Here is an 18,717-nt window from a genome sequence, read left to right on the forward strand (position 1 = left end):
CCGGATGCTCCCCTCCAGGGGACCCACACGCACGCTGTTTTCTTGGCCCGTGTTCAGCCCCTGCCACTGCCGTGCGCACCCCCTCCTCGCGGGGCAGGCGTCCTGCCCGGTGCTAGCTGAGCCGCCCCCTCGGTGGCCCCTCCGCGGCAGCCCGATGCCGGCGCTCACCTCCTCCGTGGGGGCCTCCCGGTCCGCCTGGAGCCAGTTCCTTAGCAGTTCCGGATGCTCCCCATCAGGAGCCCCCTCCCCGTTTGCCCTGCTGGCCCTCCTTCCGTCCCTGTTCAAACAGACCCACCAGCCCTCCCGAAATGGCCCAAGGCCCGGAGGGGTCCCGGGGGTCATTCAGGACCCGACCCGGGTCAGAGGAGCGTCAGCCTTTGGTTCCTTCAGCTTCAGAGTAGGCCCTGGGCGCCTCCCGTGCGCGGCTTTCGGCTCTCCGGCCTCCCTGATGTCCTTGCAAGGACCCGTGGGCACTCTGGGCCCACCCAGGGGGCCAGGAGGGTCTCCCTAACTCAGGGTCGGCCGGTTAGCAACCTCAACCCCTCTTTGTCACGTAACCTGACAGGTTCTCAGGTTCCGGGAGCGGGACACGGGCCATGGTTCTCAGTCTGCAGGGCGCTTGCACACAGCCCCTCCCTGCTGCCCTCCCAGTCCCCCTCCTGCTTTGCCGCCCTGTTACCTCTGCCCTGCCTGGTGCAGGGGCTCCTCACAGGCCTCCTCTCCCCTTCCTTACCCAGAATCCCTTTTCTGAACCGCACACCCTCCCCTGTCCCTTCCAGCCTCAGTCCTGTGACTGGAGGTCTGGCTCCAGGCTTCCCAGGAGGACTGGGGGCTGTGGACGCACAGCCCGAAAAGGCGCGTCTGGTACGATCCCTGGAACAGCCCTCGCTCTGCTGTGGGCTTGGGGGGAGGAGGTGCGGTCTGAGGGATGGGGAAGGGTGAGGCCGCGGGGGCGCAGAACACCGCCACTGCGCAGTCCACGGTGTCACCAATCTGTCCTCGCCAATGAAGGGCCGGCTGTGGAGCGGCTCCCCCGGGAAAGGAGACCCGAGTTTCCCCAAGGCCGACGTGTGCCACCTCGTCAGTGTCAGGGGCAGAGCAATGACTCCTGCTCCCAAAAGCCACGGGGCTGAGGTCTCAGCGGAGTCCCAGTTCCCTGTGGACAGTGGGGTTGTCTCTGCTTCACAGGTGAGTGTCCAGCTGCCCTGACCAGCCTGGATTCGGACGTGGCTCCAGGCCCAGGGGCAGCGGGTTGCCGTGTCCGTCCCTGTGGTCAGACTTGCCAGGCGGCCTGCGGGTCATGACAGCGCTGCCGCCCCCGGCCCTCAGGCCTGACGCACTGTTTCCACAGAGGGCCTGGCTCAGTGCCCAGCCTTGGGCACTGGTCTTGGGGGTGCACTGAGCATAAGATCTGGCCACTTCATCTAACGGCCCACCTGGCGAAGTGTCTCTGGCCCAGCTTGCTGGGGAGTGCGTGAAGCCCTCATCACTGCAGCACGGGCTGTCCTCCCCTCCACACCCTGCAGGCGGTGTTACCAGTCTTCCGCTAGTTCACTGTGTTCGTTCACATAGAAGAGGGAAGTAGCTCCTGGCTAAGCTCCCCTCCAGCTCCAGTGATGTGACGGTCAAGGCTCTGGGTGGGAGGCCCGGCCAGGAGGGCAGCGGGGTCTCCTCCAGGAAATGCCCTGACAGGTCTTGGGTCGTGTGCAGCCCTCTGCCGGGCCTCCCTCTGTCTGGCTACTGGAGACAGGCCCCCCGCCCCCCACCTTTGGAGATCGGCAGCCTCCTGACGCCCCTCCTGCGGGTGGGTTCCAGAGGACAGGTCCCTGTGGCCCAGGCACCTGAGGCCAGACACACAGGCAGGGTAGTGAGTGTGCTGGTCTGGGAGGCCGATTCCAGGCACTCCTGGCTGACAGGACTTGAATGACTACTGACATGAAGGCTTCCCACAAGCAAGGAAGGGGCATCACCTACAGAAAGTCACTCTGCTTTTCCAGGCAAGCAAGAGCCTGCGGGGGTCCTAGAAGCCGCCCAAGCCCCACTGGCCAGGCTCAGTTCTTCCTCCCCAGCAGCAGAATCCCAGCCTGTGCCGGGAGTGGCAGTCTGGCGCCCCCGGTCCCCTCAGCGGCCCGCCACCCTGACACAGACCCCGGGTGGCCCACTCGGAAGCTCCTGGGGGTGGCAGGGCTGTGCGCCCACAGGCTGGCAGAGGGGACATGGGGGACACCTGCCGATTCTCCTGCCCAGCCCGGCCCCACCTGACTGCTCCCCGATCCAGACACCAGGCCTCTCCACGTTCAGTTTTATTTAAAGACTCGGAAACACAGGCATCATGGTTTGTCATCAGTCCGTCCCTCCAGAATCACACACTGACGTCTGTGTCTAACAGAAGCAAGGGGTGCATGTGTGTGACTGTGCAAAGTGCCAACGATTTCCCACCAGAGCCCGGCATTCACCGTGAGGCTGCCATCTCCTGACTCTGTGCCCGTGGCCCTCTGATGGCCCGATGTCCCTGTCACCTCCGTGTCCTCTGATGTCAGTGCACGTGGCTGAGGACTCTACCCTGCTCCTCCGTGTCCTCTGATGTCAGTGCACGTGGCTGAGGACTCTACCCTGCTCCTCCGTGTCCTCTGATGTCAGTGCACGTGGCTGAGGACTCTACCCTGCTCCTCCGTGTCCTCTGATGTCAGTGCACGTGGCTGAGGACTCTACCCTGCTCCTCAGAGCATGTCGCCTTGGCCCCAAAGGCCACGCCACGGCCACGGTGCGTGAGGTCTGGACCTGGGGAGTCTGAGGGTGTCAGGCGAAGGGCTGGTTCATCTTAGCGGCCAGGACGAGGGACCCTTCCGGGCAGGACGGCCCCCGGCAGACGGGTCTGCTTCTGCTCCTGCCCTGTCTGTGGTTCACTGGTCACGAGGGCTGATTTTCTGACCAAGGGTTTGAAAACAGCCCAAAGCAGGGGGGTGGTCGTGCGTGTCCATGCTCCCCGGAGCCTGGCCGGCGAGGAGGCCCCAGCGCCCAGCCCTGACTCTGCGCAGGAGAGGCTGGCGACAACTTTGCTAAGACACCTGCAGGGGGGCATGCCCCCTCCACCAGGCGCCAGCCTCTCAGCATCACGTGGGCGGTGCCGGAGCGGTCTGTGCTGTTGCTTGGTAACTGCCTATGTTTAGAAAGAAGACTTTCCTATCATCTGGGGACGAAGTCGGCTCTGGTTTCACTGGAGAACACGTCTCACTCAGCATGTTAATCCACGCATGTTTTTGGTGATGACATAATTGTAGACACGCACAGGATTTCTGTGCACAGAAGGTAACTAATTTGGCAACCAGTGACAAACGCGCACCTTCTGGCTGTCATAAACTCGGTGCACGGGACTCCCTGCATTTAAACCAGATTTCTTTTCCTTTGATTCGGAACAAATTTCTCAACTCTGTCAATCTATCACGTCCTGGAGAGAGGAAGAGCACTTTCCCTGGGGGCGACCCGCCAGCGTGGAGCCGCCTGGCATCAACAAGTAGCCAGGTCACACCCCAACACAGGAACTCTGACAACAGCGTTCCTGCCACGGCCTCATGGCAGGCCGGGGAGTGGGCTTCTGGATTTTGTTGCAGAGACATCCCAGAGGCTAGTGTGTTCAGCCTGATTTAACCCTGAGTGGCTTTGTGAAGAGAGAGAGGGTTTGGGAACTGATAGGAACGTATTCCTAAGGTGTCTCTCTCACGGGCTCCTCCCATCGGGGCTTGGGGGAAGGTGGACTCGTGGGTGCCCTTCGTGGACCCCCGACGGGGAAGGTCCCAGGATCAGAGCTGCCCCTCCCCGCCCAGCTCCCTGGACCTGCAAGTCTGCGTGACGCCTCAAAGCCCTCGTTATCCTCGTGGCTCTGCTCTCGAGACCAAGGTGTGCACTGAGAGCAGAGCAGTTATTTAAAGAAAAAAAGGAGAAACCGTCACAAGGCAGTCGATCTGAACGGTGGTAAAAACCGCACGTTTGGACAGTGGAAGTGCTGGCTGTGGTGTCCCCTCTACAGCGCAGAAGGGAATTCTGCCTCCTGACCTGGGGTCCACCCTCCTGTTCCTTTACTGCCACCTCTCGTCAGAACATCTCCAGATGCGGCAGGGGCTCTGGAAGGGTGGAAAGACACGGGCTTTTCCTAACTCCCTCCAATGCCCAGGCCCCTCTGGCCCCACGAGCACCGAGGCTGTGAAGACCTGGCTCTCCAGGTTCACATGGTGCCTGTAGAAGTTCTGCCCCTTTGGCGTCTCCCCAGAGATTTTTTCTTTCAAGCTCAACCAAGTCCTGACTAGTTTTACAAAAAGGCAGCACCAGATGTATGAAAAATAGGCAGTGAACGACCTGTTAGACATTTAGAAAGTCTAACAGCTTTGCAGTAAAAAGATGTAAGAAAGAAGCACGAGGGAGAGGGGACAGTGGTGGCAAAGCACGAGGCACTGCTGCCACCTCGCCCCGCGGGAGCCACGTGCTGGCCTTGCCCGGATGGGGCAGTGGACGACCCCGGGCCGGGGCACCGTGCTGAGGGTCCAGGTGGAGGTGCCTGAGGTATAGCCGGAGACGAGGAGCAATCAGGACCCACGTGAAACCCGGAGCCGCCCAAAGGACACTCTCCAAACGCGCGGGGCCCTACCCCGCACCGGCCCCGCCCGCAGACAGCAGAGGGGCATCCTGGCAGCCAACCGCCCCGGCGCGTCTGCTCCCCGTCGGAGGACGCGGGGCGGGTGGAAGCCGTGACCTCCTCGCCCCCGGGTCCTGCGCGTGGGGGCGTCCCCGCCAGGTCCCCGGAAGGACCCGGGGCCTCGGGCGGCCGCTCCCCTGGGGTCCCTGCACCTCCGTCCCTGGGGGGCGGCAGGCACAGCCTCAGAAGCTCTCCACGAAGCTGCCGGGGAAGAGGCCGGTGCGGCCGTTCCTCTGCAGGGTCCCCTTGTACCAGCCGTCCTCACGCTTCTTGTGCACGAACACCACGTCCCCTTCCTTCAGCTCGATCTCCGCCTCGCTCTGGGGCGGGTATGAGACCACCACGCGGTACCTGGGGAAACAGATACGCAGGGGTGAGCCGCCCGCCACCTCCGGGGCTCCGGGGCTCCGTCCCTGTTTTCAGACCAACGTGCCGTAAGATCCACCTGCAGACGCGAGTCTCCGCTGTGCCTCTGCCTGCCGGGCGCCTGAGCTCCGACCAGGAACAGACCCCTGGGCCTCGGCAGCTCCCGCGGTCTGAGACAAAGGCCTGCACCCCACACCTGCCCAGAAAGCCTCAGGGGAGGAGGAGGCTCTGGGGACCAGCCTTGCTCTAAGACGCCCGAGGGCGAGGGCAGACCGGCCGGGCCGCGTCCCTCGCTGCCGCCCAGCCCGGCAGAGCTGCCCGTACCCCCCTCCAGCCGGGGACCCCACAGGGCTCGTGTGTCCCGCTGTCCCGCCGGCCCCGAGCCCACCACCCTTACGGGGGTCAGGGCTGGTCAGGTGAGCTGGGGGCTCCGCGCGCAGATCCTCACTGTGGGTGTTCTCGTGGCCGGCAGGGCCGCCTGTTCTCGCTGCCTGCGAACCCCAGCTCGTAGGCACCACGGACCCCGCGGGCTGGGTGCCGGGGGAGGGGAGGGGAGGGGTCAGCAAAGGCTTCCCCATGGACCTGCCGGGCGCCGGGCACGCTCCTCTCCCTCCGCCTCCAGCCCACCATCCACACTGCCCTCCTCCGCTGGAACCCCGTCGCTCGGACTAGAGGCAAGCTGGGAAGAGGCTCTGTGCTCCCATCGCCTGCCCCTGCCAGTGCACCGGCCCTTCCCAGTCATGGACCAGGCCGGCCGGTCCCTGCCACCCCCGGGCACCGCCCGCCTCTCCCTCCGCACCAGACCGACCTCAGCCCCACACTGCGCCCCCAGGTCCTCGGGGCGGGTGGGTCGAAGGGTAGGGCTGCTGGGAGAGTTGCAGGAGCAGTGGCCAGGAGTTCACGCACAGCTGACCCCGTTCCCTGCTCCTGGGCCCAGTCTGGCCAGCACCCCTGCCGTGGGCACTGGCAGAGCAGGAGCGCCTGTGGGCCGGGTCGGGGAGAGCAGCTCACGGGCGCCCTCCGTCCTCAGCTGCCTGCTCCCAGCCCCGCCCTCAGGGCCCGGGTCCTCCTCTAAGTCCCCAAAGGCCCAGGCGGCCTCCCTGGGCCAGAGATGCAGACCGTGCTCCCCCTTCCCTCCGGCCACCTCCCCACGCTCTCCGAACTCCAGGCTCTCCTGTCCCTCCTCCCTGGCAGCGCCTGGCCTGACCCTGTCCCCTGGGCCGGGCTTCCCTGTCAGCCACAGCCAGACCAACGGCCCCTGACGGAGGCCATCCGTGTCTGGCAGCTGGGGGTCCCTAGGGCCCTCAAGGGGTTCCGTATGTAGAGCCTCTGACCTGCTATTTCCTGGACGTGGAGAAACCGGGATGCTATACAGCAGGTCCCAGGTCAGCTCTTCTTGAAGTGAGGCCACAGACAGGGACCCTGGCCCTACCTGACGGGATTCTGGGGGACGGGGACCAGGGAACGGGGGCTCTCGGGATCTGCCCACGGACGCCTGAGGACCGAGGTGCCGAATGAGGCCGACTTCATCCCCCTCCAACCACCTGCGCACAGCCTGGGGCTGGCCCGTCCAGCTGGGGATGGTGCGGGGGACTGGGGAAGACGCTCACGTGCAGAAGACCCGGCCCGGCCCTAGGAGCTCACGGGCCCAGCCCACTCCAGGCGGTGGAAGCAGGGGGCAGAGAGGAAGCGGGTCGCGAGGCCGGCCCGGCCTCCCCAGGTGCCTGCAGCATGCAGGCCAGGCCAGTTGCCACCGTGGTCCCTTTCAGGGTGTGGACGAGGCGAGGAAGGGGACAACAGCTCCTGCCCTCCCAGCCCCGCATCCCTGCAGATAGCTGGGACACATCAACGCCTGTGAGATCAGCCAGCACACGCAGACTGCAGCTCCCACACCCCGGCGCCCAGGCTGCATGACTGCCAGGACCAGCACCGTGGCCCCCCAGGCTTCCTGCCCATCCTCCTCCTCCAAACACTCGCCCCCTTGCCTCAACTCCCCAGGAAAGAACGCGTCGAGATCATTCCTCATGCTCCCAACATAAGTTTTAGCTTTTGCCTCAACTGCCAGATGTGAAACAAGCAACTTTAAAAGTGTAATTTGCTAGAAAAAAATTAATTTGGTGCTTCTGAGCAATCCCGTGATTTAATGAGCCCGGATGGATGATGTGGGCTGAACGTCTACAAGACCAGCATTCAGTTTTCTGTCCAGATCCTTCCAAGACACTGAAAGAAACTGATGTTCAGCGGCCCCAAAGGGCCAAGCGAAGAGTGGCATGATCCTGGTGTCACACGTCAGAGACTGTCCTGAGCGGCTGCGTCCACCACAGCCACGCTGTAGACGTCAGACTCGGGAATCAAAGGTGCAGAATTCGAAGGGAATCCGACCGCTGCAGATGCAGTCGCTTTGCCTGTGGGGTTGGGCACGTCCTCCGTGTCACAGGAGGGGCCCTTCAGAGCACCCGTGTCGGTCCCCATGAGGACAAGTGGTCTGGGGTCAGGGGCTGTGGTCATCACAGTGGTGTCCCTACAGGACCTTGAAAATGGTAAGAATACTCCCTGGACACCAAACTCTAAGGTCTACACACGCCTCGGGTCCCTGTGGCGGCTCTGACGGATTCCCACGAACAGCGCCTGACGACGTACACGTCTCATCTGGGGGTTCTGGAAGTCCGATGTTCGACACAGCCTCACGGGGCAAAGTTGAGGGATGGAGGCTCCGAGGCAGGTCGTGTCCCCTCCCCTCCTCCAGCCCCCAGAGGCTGCGGCGTTCCGGTGGAGGCCTCTCCCTCCATCTCAAAGCCAAGACGGCGGGCTGAGCTCCTCGTCCACCTGCGAGGACTCCTGAGGTCACACGGGCCGCTGCGGGGCCTGCACGACCTCTCCACTTTACGGTCAGCTGCTCGGTCCATCTGCCACCTTATTCTTGGTTTGGGGATCAGGGCAGAGACGTCTTTGGGAGCCTACCATGACCCACAATAGATCAAAGCAAGAAACTTCTAAATCCCAACAGAGCCAAACAGCTGAGAGGCCGGCGAGAGGTGAGGACACACGGACTGGGCGTGTGAGCACGTGGGGAGGCCCGTCAATCAGTGCGGAGGTGCGGGGACCACGGCCCTCCCCATGGCCTCACTGTCGTGTACGTGATGTCACACAGCGTCGTCTCACACGTCATCCCGTGCGTTGTTCCGGTGGTTGTTGCCCTTGGCGTTCACTACTCATTCATCCTGTTCCAGGTATTAATCTAGGTGTTTTGCGACCATTATGGCCACCAGGCACTATCATCCCCATGTTGTAAGTAGGGGCCGGGACTCAAAAAGCAGACACTCGTTTGGGTGAAATGGCTGTTAAGTGGCAGGTGTTTCTCTTGCTGCAAGACTGTGATGCACGTTGGGGGCGTGGACTGAGCCCAGCCTGCCCTTCACGCACGGCCCCCCGCGGCGGGCCCCCCAACAGGGGCTGGGGTGTGAGTGAGGGTGCGCCCTCCGTGCAGGACTCTGGTCACAGCTGCGAGGTCAGTGTGACCCACCGGCCCGAGTCCAGGTGTTTCGGGAGCTGCCCCGGCCTGAAGGTGACGTTGCCATTGTCACGTCCTCAGCTCCAACCTGCTGGGGGCCGGTACATGGGAGTCATGAGGGCTGCGCGGGGTGAGGGCCGCGCTAGGCAGTAGTGGTCACTAAGGAGCTGTGCAGGGTGCTGGGGGCAGGAGGGCGCCCAGGGCCCCGGGTACGACATCCCCAATTAGACAGGAGAGTCAGCTAACGGGAGTAATTCCCTGAACTTCCTAGTTAATCCTAGACTCCCATGATTTCTTTACAACAGGGTCTTTAAGCCCTTTGTGGAGTCTAGAAGTTGAGGATCTGGGAAGGCAGAAGCCCAGGGGAGACACGAGAGCAGCTTTGACACGTTTAGGGACCTGTCATTCCCCAGAGCCCCCAACTTTGGGACCCAGAGGAGGGGCCAGGACTCCCATTCAGAAATCACAGGCAGCTGGGTTGGTCCCGTGGAAGAAAGAAGGTTCTGATGTGGGAGAGCCGCCCAAAGGCGGAGGCTCCCTTGGAGAGTGGAGGGAGAGAGGAGGGGGTGTGTGGAGTGCACTTGGTGTGTGTGTGTGTGTGTGTGTGGTGTACATGTTGGGTGTGCGTGTGACGTGTGTGGTGTGTCTCAGGCCACACGGAAGGGCTGGCATCGGTCAGTGTGGCCGAGGGGGGGAAGGATCTGCCAGGAATGCCAGGACTGTGTGCTCAGGAGATGCTCCCCTTTTTACCGTTTAGGCAGCTCTCCCAGGAGGAGGGGCACTTAGAAAGGAAAGCATTTCCTCCCCTGAGCACCCTCAGCCCTCTTTGAGGCTCTCTAAGGACCCATGACTCAAACGGGCTGGCCCACAAGCAGGACATCAGCCTCTGGCCCCTTCCACCCAAGGCCTCGGGGGACTCAGTTTCCTGACCTGGAAGACTCTGTGCTGAACTCTAAGAAATTGTTGTCTTTGGCAAAAAACACGAATACCGGACATTTCACATGGTGTAACCCTGAAGGCAGTTTGGGGCCAGGTGTCAGAGTGGGCCGAGCCTGGAACAAGAGCTGCCCCAGGGCAGGGCTCGCTCAGGCCTACGGGGAACTCAGCCCGGGGTCACTGCGGGTTCTTTTGGGGCAGGAGGATGCAGGTCCCTCACTCCATTGCTCACTCTCCGGGCTCAGGACACCATCAGCTCCACCAGATTTCCAGATGGATCCCTTGTAAATACAAACTCAGGACCCAGATGAACTCAGAGTGTGAAATGTGCTCCCGTTTTATCTGAGCCGATGGGATAGTGAGGGCCGCCTGGCGGGTTGAAACCCCAGAAACCTGCATCGTCCCTGTTCCCCAGCATGGCTCCAGACCTCACAGACCACCACACCCAGGCCCGGGAGGACGCAGGCCCACCCTTACCTCTCTCTGGGCAGCAGCTTGGGCTCGGGGCGGACGGCGGCCATGGAGAGAGGGGCCTGCCGGGAGGGCGACGGGAAGCTCAGATCCAAGGAGCCCGCCTTCCTGTGCAGCGGCTCCAACCCCAAGGCCCCCTGCATCTCGCCCTCAACGGGGCAGGACCCGGCCCTGCCGTGGACCGACAGTGAGGACACTTCGGGCCCCACCGCGCCCTGGAGTGAGGCGTCCACCGCTGCCTGGGGGTCGTGGGTGGGAGAGGTGGACGGCGGGGAGCGCGACTTCTTCCTGGTGGACGCGCCGGCCAGCAGCTTCAGCAGCCCGGGCTTCTTGTCTTTCTAGAGAGACACACAGAACGGAGGCCAAGTGGGTTAGTTCTCCCGGAGGCCCTTGTTGTCAGCGAGGGGGTAGGACCCTGTCAGGAAACTCTAAACACGGCCCCGTAAAGATGCTCAGAGGAGGAGAACAGTGGAGACGGAAAGCTTTCCCAACTCTTTCCTTCCCAGGTGTGGCACAGGTGCCAGCACAGAGCCGGGCCTGGAGGCGCCGATCCGACAGCAGCCCCGCCATCGCAGGACTGCGTTCCAGCCTGGAAACTTCACCTGGGGGGGCCGGTTATTCCACGTTAGCCGCCCCCCGCCCCAGGCTCACAGAACCCATGTGTACAGACACAGCCTCATCTGGAGGCCCCGGCAGCACCGTGTGGTCTGTACCACACGGGGAACCGAGATGCGCGTGTGCGTGCACGTGTGAGTGCGGGGTGTGGAGGAGGAGGTGTGTACACGCAGAGATGCTTCCAGAGCAGTGTCTGGAATCTAGACAGTTCCAGGACCCTCCTGGGATTTACTTTTCTGACATTGGATGCGGATTAGCTGGCATGGGGTGTGGTGTGAAACAGGCAGCGCACGGAGCCTGACACGGAGCTCCTGAGTCGGTGAGGCCACCACAGAGTCTGCTCTGGTCACGGGGCCCGCCGGACCCTATGGCGGCTGGATGGGGACTCCTCTGCCCGCCCAAGCTGGGGACAGTTAGTGGTGCTGAGATCCCCTTAAAGTGCACTTAGTAGGGATGTGCATATCCTCAAGGTAAGTCAACAACACTTTAGTATGAACAAATCTGACGTTTTTCTCTACTCCCAGCACTGGTACTGATAGGAAGGATGGAAGCTGATGTCCTGCATGCTGTCCACGGGTGGCACGGGCGAGCCCTGGCCTGGAGGGGAGCAGGTGTGTGGGGAACGTGGCACAGGGCAGCCCTCTTCCAACATCCAAGAGAGATGTGTGGGGGGCACACTTAGGAGAGCGTCGGTCATTTGGCCACCAGGGGGCGCCATGCAGCTGGCTCAGAGGCGTCCCCGTCCTCCAAGCAGCCGGGCTCCTGTGGCCACCATGCAGAGGAAGGGGCTCCCAGGATGCCAGTCTCCTAAGCTGGGACCAGCAGGATAGGCACTGGCTCCGGTGGGCTGGTGGTCCCTGGCCCTCGGGGCCTCTGGAAGGGAAGCCACGCCGCAGCCAGACACCCACACACTGCCGGGTCTCAGGAAAAAAAGCCACAGGGTATCAAATGGTCAAGTGCGATCCTGAAGCCCAAAACTCTTAAAAGTGATTTAACTGTATGTGTGTATGCATGTGTATGTATGTGTGTATATATGTGTGCGTGTATGTGCAAGTGTGTGTGCATGGGTGTATGTGTGCATGTATGTGTACGTGTGTGTATGTGTGTGTGCATGTATGTGTGCGTGTGTATATATGTGTGCATGTACATGTACGTGTGTGTATACATATGTATGTATACGCATGTATGTGTATGTATGTGTGCACGTGTGTGTAAGCAAGCACACAGGTGAATAAAACTAAGAGCCACGTGATGGGTCCCCAGGGCTCCCAGTGGCCCTGTGGTGCCGTCCACGACAGGGGGGGGCCATCACCCGACCCGCCTCGTCCCCGGGCTCCCCCAGAACACCATGCGGGCAGGGGACGTGGCTCTGACGTCCCGGCGCCCCCGTGTCCAGCCCGGGCCGAGAACGCTGCGGGCACCGGATACGCGCCCGCCGAGCGGACGCGATGGAGGGCACGGGCTCGCCAGCGGGGGGCCCTGCGGGTGTCCTTCCTCCTGACGAGCACGTTCCATCAGCGAGCGCCTGCCTCGCGGACCCGCAGGAGCCCCGGGAAGGGAGGGTGCGCGAGGCCGGCGGCTGCGGGTTTGGAGCCGGGCGCCCACACGCGGGGGGATTTCCTGTTGGTCCCCGTGGTCAGTCACCACCGGTCACCCTCCCACTGACCTCGGCGGACGCCGCCCTCCCCAGACGTTCGCGTCCACACACCCCGTGGAGCGGAGCGAGGGCTCGGGGGCCGGTCCAGCCCCTCCGGGCCGCCCTGGTCTGTGGGCGCAGCCGAGAACCCGCCGATGGGCCCCTCGCGGGCGGCGGGAGAGGGAGGACGCGCGCTGGGGGGGATCTGGGCCAACAGCTTACGCTACAGGAGCACGGGCTTGCTGGGGTTTCCCCGGGCCTTCGCAAGCCCGGGCGGCGTGGGGAGTCGCGCCCTGTTGCTTTTTGGGGCCACCGCTTTCCTCACAGCCCCCCCTCAGCACCTGGCTTAAATTCCCCTCCCCTGAGCACGGGTCACTTTCCACCCCAGTGACCCTCCGAATGACCGAGGCTCAGTCATTTCAGCCTTGCTGGGGGACCCCAAACATCTGAACTGTGGGAACACAATGCCCCCCGGCCCCCCACCGCCTGCGGGGGCGGAGGGCACACCTCCAGAGAAAGGGGCCCTCGCTCCCCCAGACGAATGACGGCCCCAGCCACCCAGCCGGGCCGGCCCTTCCCCTGCGACGCCCCGGCTCCCCGTGCAGCTGACCACCCCGCACCCTGCCTGCCCCTCCCCTGACAGAGCTCACCGCGGCGGCTGCGCACTGGACGCCAGGAGCCCAGGGCAGCCCCGGTCCAGTCCCGGCTTTGCGTTTGGCTCACCGAGTGTTTAAGATCAGTGCAAGAGCTGGTTTAAACTATTAAAGTCCTCACAAAAATATGATTCTGTTGCTGTTTTTATGGTGTGTCTGGATATTTTTAAATGTTTGCAAAAAAACAAGTTTGCAAAATCTTTAGCTCCCAGTACATCTTTGCTTGTTTGTTTTTGGCAGGGCCACGCAGCTGATGGGATTTTGGCTCCCTGACCAGGGATTAAACCCGGGCCCGTCGGCAGGGAATCGTGGGGTCCTAACCACTGGACTGCCAGGGAATTCCCTGCCAATACATTTTTGTTTTTTTTTTTTTGTTTGTTTTTGTTTTTTTAATTAATTAATTTATTTATTTATTTATTTATTTTTGGCTGTGTTGGGTCTTAGTTTCTGTGCGAGGGCTTTCTCCAGTTGCGGCGAGCGGGGGCCACTCTTCATCGCGGTACGCGGGCCTCTCACTGTCGCGGCCTTTCCCGTTGCGGAGCACAGGCTCCAGACGCGCAGGCTCAGTAGTTGTGGCTCATGGGCCTAGCCGCTCCATGGCATGTGGGATCTTCCCAGACCGGGGCACGAACCCGTGTCCCCTGCATTGGCAGGCGGATTCCCAACCACTGCACCACCAGGGAAGCCCCTACATTTTTGTTAAATGAATAAAATCAACTTCACTTCCTGTTAACCCTTGCCTTGCCTTGGGAGAGCCCAGGGACCAACACGGGGCTCTCGGCTCCAACTTGTACAAAGAACCAACCAGGGAGTTCGATAAAATGTAGATGTGGGGCCCTGCCCTCAAGGATTCTGATTCAGCAGGTCTGAAATGGTTCTGATCTAGAACCAAGGAAGTGATCAATTAGAAGCCGATGGTCACCTGTGCAACCAGATAAGTGATTCTGGAAGACGGCAGACAGGTAAGACACAGGGAAGGGCCCAGCTTCATGGGAAGGTGATCAAAGAAGGACACTGTGTCCCCTACCTACTAAGTGCCCCAGCCCAGGGGACAGGCATGGGCTTAAAGTCGTGCTATGAAGTGCCGGGGTGCACGGGGGTGGAGATTCTGACCCGTGTGTCTGGCTGCCTAGCTGGCTCCCAGGCGAGGCTGCCCTCCCCAGTTGCACTTTGGGTGGCAAGGGCCATCGTTTGCGTAGGAGCTCACCAGGCACGGCAGCCACGCCGGGCATAGGAATGGGTGGGAGCCAGGCCTGCAGGCATGAGAAGCTCCGGCTCTCACACTACACACGCACCTGGGTCTGCCCTCTGCCTCCCATACAAACAATGTCATTACGTTAGAGAAGGGATTACAGGCGACATTAGGGAAGCAAGCACACCGGCACACACTCACACATCCTGAAATAAAGTCACATCCTACTTTAAAAGAGTCATCTGGAAATCTAATATGAAAAAAAGAGACGTTCATTCATTATAGAAAAACTGTAAAACATTTTACAAATAATAAAATGATAGTGTCTGTCCCCAGAGGCCTTGTTTCATAAAATATTAATGCAAAAACTTGGCCAAAGGAAACAAAATTTAAAGCTTAAATTACGAATTGTTGCCAGTTAAAAGTCAATTAAAATTATGGAAAATTATCTCTGAAATTAAAGGAAGTCAAAGAGAATAGAATTTGATTTATAAAATGTGACATTAAATTTTTCAGGGAGTCAATTCATTTCATTAAAACGAAGTAAACCCGTAACATGGCCTATGAGTGCCATGTCCTCACCGTCATCTCCTCATTATCCTATGGTGATTAGGTGGAGAAATTACAACTAACACCACAGAAATACAAAGGAGTAACAAAGTGTTACTATGAACAATTATACGCCAACAAAGTCGACAACCTAGAGGGAATGGAAACATACAATCTTCCAAGGCTGAATCATGAATAGAAAAATCTAAATAAACCAAATACCAGTAACAAAATTGAATCAGTAATCAAAAATCTTCCCCCAAACAAAGGTCCAGGTCTAGATGGCTTCACAGGTGAATTCTACCCAAGATTTAGAGAAGACTTATACCCATCCTTCTCAAATTATTCCAAAAAACTAAAGAGGAAGGAAACTCCCAAGTTCATTTTATGAGGCCAGCATTTCCCTGATACCAAAACCAGTCAAAGGCACCACAAACACACAAAAAGAAAACTATAGGCCAATATCCTTGATGAATATAGATGCCAAAATCCTCAACAAAATATTAGCAAACTGAATCCAACAATACATTGTAAGGATCATACACCATGTCAAGTGGGATTCATTCCAGGGATGCTAGGATGGTTTAACATATGTATATCCAACAATGTGATACACCACATTAACAAAACAAAGGATAAAAATCATATGATCATCTCAATAAAAGCAGAAAAAGCATTTGACAAAATTCAACATACATTCATGATAAAAAGTCTCAACAAAGTACATATAGAGGAACATACCTCAACATAATTAAGGCCATATATGAGAAACCCACAGCTAAATTATACTCAACGGTGAAAAGCTGAAAGCTTTTCCTCTAAGATCAGAAACAAGACAAGGATGCCCACTCTCGCCACTGTTCTTCAACATAGTATTGGAAGTTCTAACTACAGCAATTAGGTAAGAAAAGTAAATAAAAGGCATCTAAACTGGAAAGGAAGAGGTAAAACTGTCACTATTTGCAGATGACATGATACTATATATAGAAGTGTATTCAGCAAAGTAGCAGGATACAAAATCAATATACAGAAATCTGTTGCTGATAATGAACTATCAGAGAGACAAATAAAGAAAACAATCCCAGGTATAATCGCATCAAAGGAATAAAATACCTAGGAATAGATTTAACGAAAGAGGTGAAAGACCTGTACTCTGAAAACCATAAGACATTGAGGAAAGTGACGGCAGATGATACAAATAAACGGAAAGATATACCATGTTCATGGAAGAACTAAGGTCATTAAAATGCCCATACTACCCAAATCAGTCTACAGATTAAATGCAATCCCTATCAAAATTCTTATGGCATTTTCCACAGAACTAGAACAAACCCCAAAATTCATATAAAAGGCCCTGAATAGCCGAAACAATCTTGAGAAAGAAGAACAAAGCTGGAGGTATCACAGCCTCTGATTTCAGGCTATACTACAAAGCGACAGTAGTCAAAACAGTATGTTACTGGCACAAAAACAGCTCCATAGATCAGTGGGACAGGCTAGAGAGCCCAGAAATAAACCCACAGTTATACGGTCAATTAATCTATGACAAAGAAGGCAAGAATATACAGTGGGGAAAAGACAGCCTCTTCAATAAATGGTGCTGGGAAAACTGGACAGCTACATGAAAAAGAATGAAAGTGGACCACCTTCTTACACCATATACAAAAATAAACTCAAAATGGATTAAAGACTTAAATGTAGGACCTGAAACTATAAGACTCCTAAAAACATAGGCGTATGCTCTTTGACATCAGTCTTAGCAAGATTGTTTTGGATCTGTCACATCAGGCAAGGCAAACAAAAGCAAAAATAAACAAACAGAACTACATCAAACTAAAAAGTTTTTGCATAGCAAAGGAAACCACCAACAAAATGAAAAGGCAACCTACTGAATGAGAGAAGATATTTGCAAATCATACATTCAATAAGAGGTTGATATCCAAAATATAAAGAACTCATACAACTCAATATAAAAAAAACCCCCAAACAACCCAATAAAAAAATGGGCAAAGGACCTGAATAGACATTTTTTCGAAGAAGACATACAAATGGCCAACAGACATATGAAAACATGCTCAACATCACTAATCATCAGGGAAATGCAAATCCAAACCACAATGAGATATCACCTCACACCTGTCAGAATGGCTATTATCAAAAAGAAAAGAAATAACAAGTGTTGGTGAGGGTGTGGAGAAAAGGGAACCCTTGTGCGCTTAGTGGGAATATAAATTGCTGCAGCCACTGTGGAAATAGTATGGAGGTTCATCAAATAATTAAAAATAGAACTACCATATGATCCAGCAATTCCACTTCTGGGTACTTATCTGAAGAAAACAAAAACACTAATTAGAAAAAATATATGTACCCCTTGTTCATTGCAGCACTATTTATAATAGTCAAGATATGGAAACAACCTAAGTGCTCACTGACAGATGAATGGATAAAGAAGATGTGGTACATATATACAATGGACAACAATGTGTATATATATACTCAGCCATAAAAAAATGAAATCTTGCCATTTTCGACAACATGGATGGACCTGGAGGGTATTATGCTAAGTGAAATAAGTCAGACAGAGAAAGACCAATACTGTATGATTCCATGTGTATGTGGAGTCTAAAAAACAAGACAAATGAAGAAATAATCCAAAACAGAAACACAGTCATAGATACAGAGGACAAACTGTTGGTTGCCAGAGGGGAGGGGGTTGGGGGAGGAGAGAAATAGGTAAAGGGGATTAAGCGGTTCAAACTTCCAGCCATAAAATAAATAAGTCACAGGGATGTGATGTACACATAGGGGACGTAGTCAATAGCACTGCAACAACTTTGTATGGTGACGGATGAAAACTCGTCTTCTCGGGGTGAACATTTCATAATGTGTAAAAATATCAATTCACTATGTGGTATACCTAATATGATATAATACGGTATTTTAATTTTAACTTAGAAAAGTCTAAAGTCCAAAGTCTCATCTAAATATCATCTAAATCAGATGTGGGTGAGCTCAAGCTATGATTCATCCTGAGGCAAATTTCCTCTCCAGCTGTGAGCCTGTGACACAAAACTAATTACATGCTTCCCAAATGCAAAGGTGAGGAAGGCAGAAAATAGACCTTCCCATTCCCAAAAGGAGAAATGGGAAGAGGAGGGGGTGACAGGTCCAAGCAAGTCCAAAACTTAGCCAGGCAAGTTCCACTAGATCCCAAGTTGGAGAATAATCTTCTTTGGTCAACGCCTCTCTTCCAGGCCCCCCACCCCGGCTTTGGTCAGAGGCCACCTCTGAATAGCCTTCGGGGCCCTTCATCCTTTTCCCGGAAGAAGAGTGCATGCTTGCAGCCAAACGGCCCTGCGGTCTGGTCCTGCAGAATCCAAGGAGCCCCACAGCCGTCCTCCCCTCCACCCTGCTTCCTCTGACCCCTGAAGTTCAGGCTGGCAGAGCCCTTGGTGCTTTAATCCCACCTCTATTCCGGGCCCGGCTGCGACGGCTGGCTTAGCCCGTGAGTTGCACCCGTGGTCTCTTTATCAAATGGTGGTTTGGCCACATCCCTGGCGTCTCTTCAGAGCACGCTTTCTCATTTTGCACAATACGGTGAGGCTAAGGGTTTTCCAAATGTCCAAGCTCCGGTCCTTTTTGGTTAACAATCAACTCATTTCTTTCCTCTTGCATTTAACTGCCAGCCACCAGGAGGAACCACGCCTCTCCTTCAATGCTGCTCAGAAATCTCCTCAGCTAAATATCCAACATCGACCTTCTACAAGACACGAGGACACAGCTAGGCTGCCCTCTTTGCCACTTTCTAACCAGGGCTGCCTTCCTTGCCATTAACAGTAGCGTGTCCCTCCTTCCACCTGGACGTCCTTTAGCATTCACGCACCTACCAGCGTCTGCTCACGATCACTCTCGAAGGACCCTCGCCAGAACTGCCTTTAAGGCCAAACGTCAAGCCTCCCAGCCTCTCTCCGTCACCTGTTCCAAAGCTGCTTCTGCATTTTCAGGGTTTGTAACAGAAGCCGCTGCCGCACTCACGGAACCAAAATCTGTATGGTTGTCTCTGGTGTCCACAACCCAGTACCACAGCCTGGGCGGCTT

The 18,717-nt window shown here is 56.8% G+C and overlaps 1 protein-coding gene across 2 annotated transcripts in view; it reads right to left on the reverse strand.

Moving 5' to 3' along the window:
* Positions 1 to 2,163: 2,163 nt before the first annotated feature.
* Positions 2,164 to 18,717, reverse strand: part of SH3RF3 (SH3 domain containing ring finger 3) — a 215,760-nt gene continuing 199,206 nt past the window's right edge. For both annotated transcript variants that reach the window (XM_057558593.1, XM_057558592.1), the window contains 2 exons: positions 9,981 to 10,312; positions 2,164 to 5,041 (listed from right to left, as the gene is read on the reverse strand). In XM_057558593.1, the coding sequence (XP_057414576.1) occupies positions 4,873 to 5,041; positions 9,981 to 10,312 (501 nt within the window). In that variant the 3' untranslated portion in view covers positions 2,164 to 4,872. The remainder of the gene's footprint in view (positions 5,042 to 9,980; positions 10,313 to 18,717) is intronic.

Source organism: Balaenoptera acutorostrata, chromosome 12 (genome assembly GCF_949987535.1).
Source record: "Balaenoptera acutorostrata chromosome 12, mBalAcu1.1, whole genome shotgun sequence".
Taxonomy (NCBI): domain Eukaryota; kingdom Metazoa; phylum Chordata; class Mammalia; order Artiodactyla; family Balaenopteridae; genus Balaenoptera; species Balaenoptera acutorostrata.